Genomic DNA, 2334 nt, shown 5'->3' with positions numbered 1-2334 from the left:
ACCCCCCCCCCCCCCCCCCCCCCCCCCCCCCCCCATGGACATTAACCTCCAGCCGCTGTCACTGCACGACAAAATGATGGGCAGCCTACTGGGGGGCATTGTCGCCGACGCCTTGGGGTCGCCGTATCAGTTCAAGGAACGGGGCAGCTACTCGGTGACACCAGACATGGAGTATTGCCATACGTACAGCAAGCCGCCGGGCTCCTTCACCGACGACTCCTCCATGATGCTGTGCCTGGCAGAGAGCCTGGCTACCCAGAGGCAGTTCGATGCCGCCGACCAGATGGAGCGGTACTGGCGCTGGCTGACTCAGGGGTACATGTCCAGCGCCCCGTATGCGTTTGACATCGGTGGGACTACGAAGAATTCAATCGCGGGGTATGGGCACGACAAGAAGCACTGTGAGATGCTGGGCAAACCGTTCCAGTTCAAAGCATACGGGCTCACACACTACACAAGCTCGGGCAACGGCGGCATCATGCGGCTGGCGCCGGTGCCGGTCTTCTACCACACCAACCACGCCGCCGCAGTGGAGCACTCCAGGCTGTCGAGCGCCGTCACGCATGCCAGCCCAGAGTGCTTGGACAGCGCGGCTCTGCTGGGCCACGTCATCCACAGGCTGCTCAACGGCGCATCCAAGCATGAGGCATGTGACAACACCGAGTTCGAGCCGCTGGTGGCCAGCCCCAAGGTCAAGGCGATATGCCAAGGGACGTACAAGACCAAGACGCGCGACCAGATATCCACATCGGGCTATGTGATTGACTCGCTGGAGGCGGCGCTGTGGGGTCTGTTCCATGCCACAGACTACGAGGCCGGCGTCATGACGCTGGCTGCCATGGGCCTGGACACCGACACCGTGTGCTGCATTTTTGGGCAGATGGCGGGCGCGCTGTGGGGCGTGAGCGCCATTCCAGAGCGCTGGCGGGCGGGGCTGGCATGCCAGGACACAGTTCACAGAGTGTGTGGTGATCTGGTTCGGGCGAGCTGTGAGCGTGCATGAGCGCATAGCTGTGGAGGGTGCGCCCTGCCCACGCTTTTGTGGCAGTAAGCCCCCCCAACTCTTGTTGGGATTCGTGTTGCTTGATTGTGAACTACCTGGCCTGCCCTTGCCTCGCCCCAGCAGTTCAATCTCTTGCCACCCCCATTACTCCTGTCAGACCTGTTTGACTGTCTGGATGCAATCACCCCAACGTTTACTTCAGATGCGGTCTTATTGCAAAGTCTTAAACCGCAGTTTACACGAGTCTGTCAGGTGTGGATAGCGCTGTTAACAGGAAGCTCTTGACTGATTTTTGCGATCCCTGCATGCATTTGAGCTGTTTGTGCCGATCAATATGACATGTGTATCCAACCGTACTCCTCTGTCCATGTCATGTGTGCAACACATGTAAATACGGGACAAACCTGAATCCGACTGACAGAGCGCCATAATAATTGTCTTCAAATGGGGGTCGCAGCGGTCTCGGGAGACCTGCAAGTACTAAGTAGGAGAACAGAACAACAGCTCACTTTCTTCCAGGAATATCTGTCTACCCCAAGTCCCAAGTCTTATGTGCCCCCCCTGTGGTGGCTCGCCCTCTATCATGCAAGCATATCCCCGTGTGTGCAAGTTCCTCCAGCCCCTCGTCCATTCTCGGCCGGACTTGACGACCCTCTTGGAAGCGGCCGTCGAGTTTTTTGCAGAGTGCTCAGCCTGTCTTTCCTAGCACTCCTGGCGGTGCGCTGGTGGGTTGGAGGCGGCGCCGGACCTGGCGGCGCAGCGCCGGCAGTGCTCTCATTCATTCATTCATTCATTCATTCATTCATTCATTCATTCATTCAGCACACAGACCGGCCGCCTCTTGCTCGAGGGCGGCCCACTTTGGCCTGGGCAGCCCGGGCCGCCCTCCCCCCGGGCGCATGTTCAGTGTTGGAGGGGTGTGCCCAGCGATAGGGGGCCCCTGAAGGCATGCGCCGAGGCCGGGAAGCGTGGTTCGGCGCTGCTGCACGCTTGGCGACTTGAACAGAACCGCGTGCCGCCGAGCTGCGGCTGCAGTTTCCGGCCCACAGTCTACGGCCGCAGCCACGGGACTCGGCGGCACGGCGTTTGGGCCCAAGCTTGCTGCTGCCGCCGCCGTGCCTGGGGGGCAGCGCGGCGGCGGCGGCGGCACGCTGCGACGCCCCCGTGCCGCCGAGCTGCGGCCGTACCTTCCTGCCAGAAGCCCACGGCCACAGCCACGGGACTCGGCGGCACGGCGTTTCGGTCCACGGCTTGCTGCCGCTGCCGTCGCAGGGCTGCTGCCTGCGGCGGCGGCGGCACGGCGGTTGGGTCCACGGCTTGCTGCCGCTATC

General features: G+C 61.9%; 1 protein-coding gene across 1 annotated transcript; it reads left to right on the top strand.

Moving 5' to 3' along the window:
* Positions 1–73: 73 nt before the first annotated feature.
* Positions 74–1003, top strand: CHLNCDRAFT_49111 (hypothetical protein; the record flags this gene model as incomplete). Its single annotated transcript, XM_005844386.1, has 1 exon — positions 74–1003. One exon carries the CDS (start codon positions 74–76, stop codon positions 1001–1003), a length of 930 nt encoding a protein of 309 aa, XP_005844448.1.
* Between the last annotated feature and the right edge of the window lie 1331 nt (positions 1004–2334).

This window comes from Chlorella variabilis (genome assembly GCF_000147415.1).
Source record: "Chlorella variabilis unplaced genomic scaffold CHLNCscaffold_23, whole genome shotgun sequence".
NCBI classification, from domain to species: Eukaryota; Viridiplantae; Chlorophyta; class Trebouxiophyceae; order Chlorellales; family Chlorellaceae; genus Chlorella; species Chlorella variabilis.
This window is presented reverse-complemented; position numbering and strand designations above follow the sequence as displayed.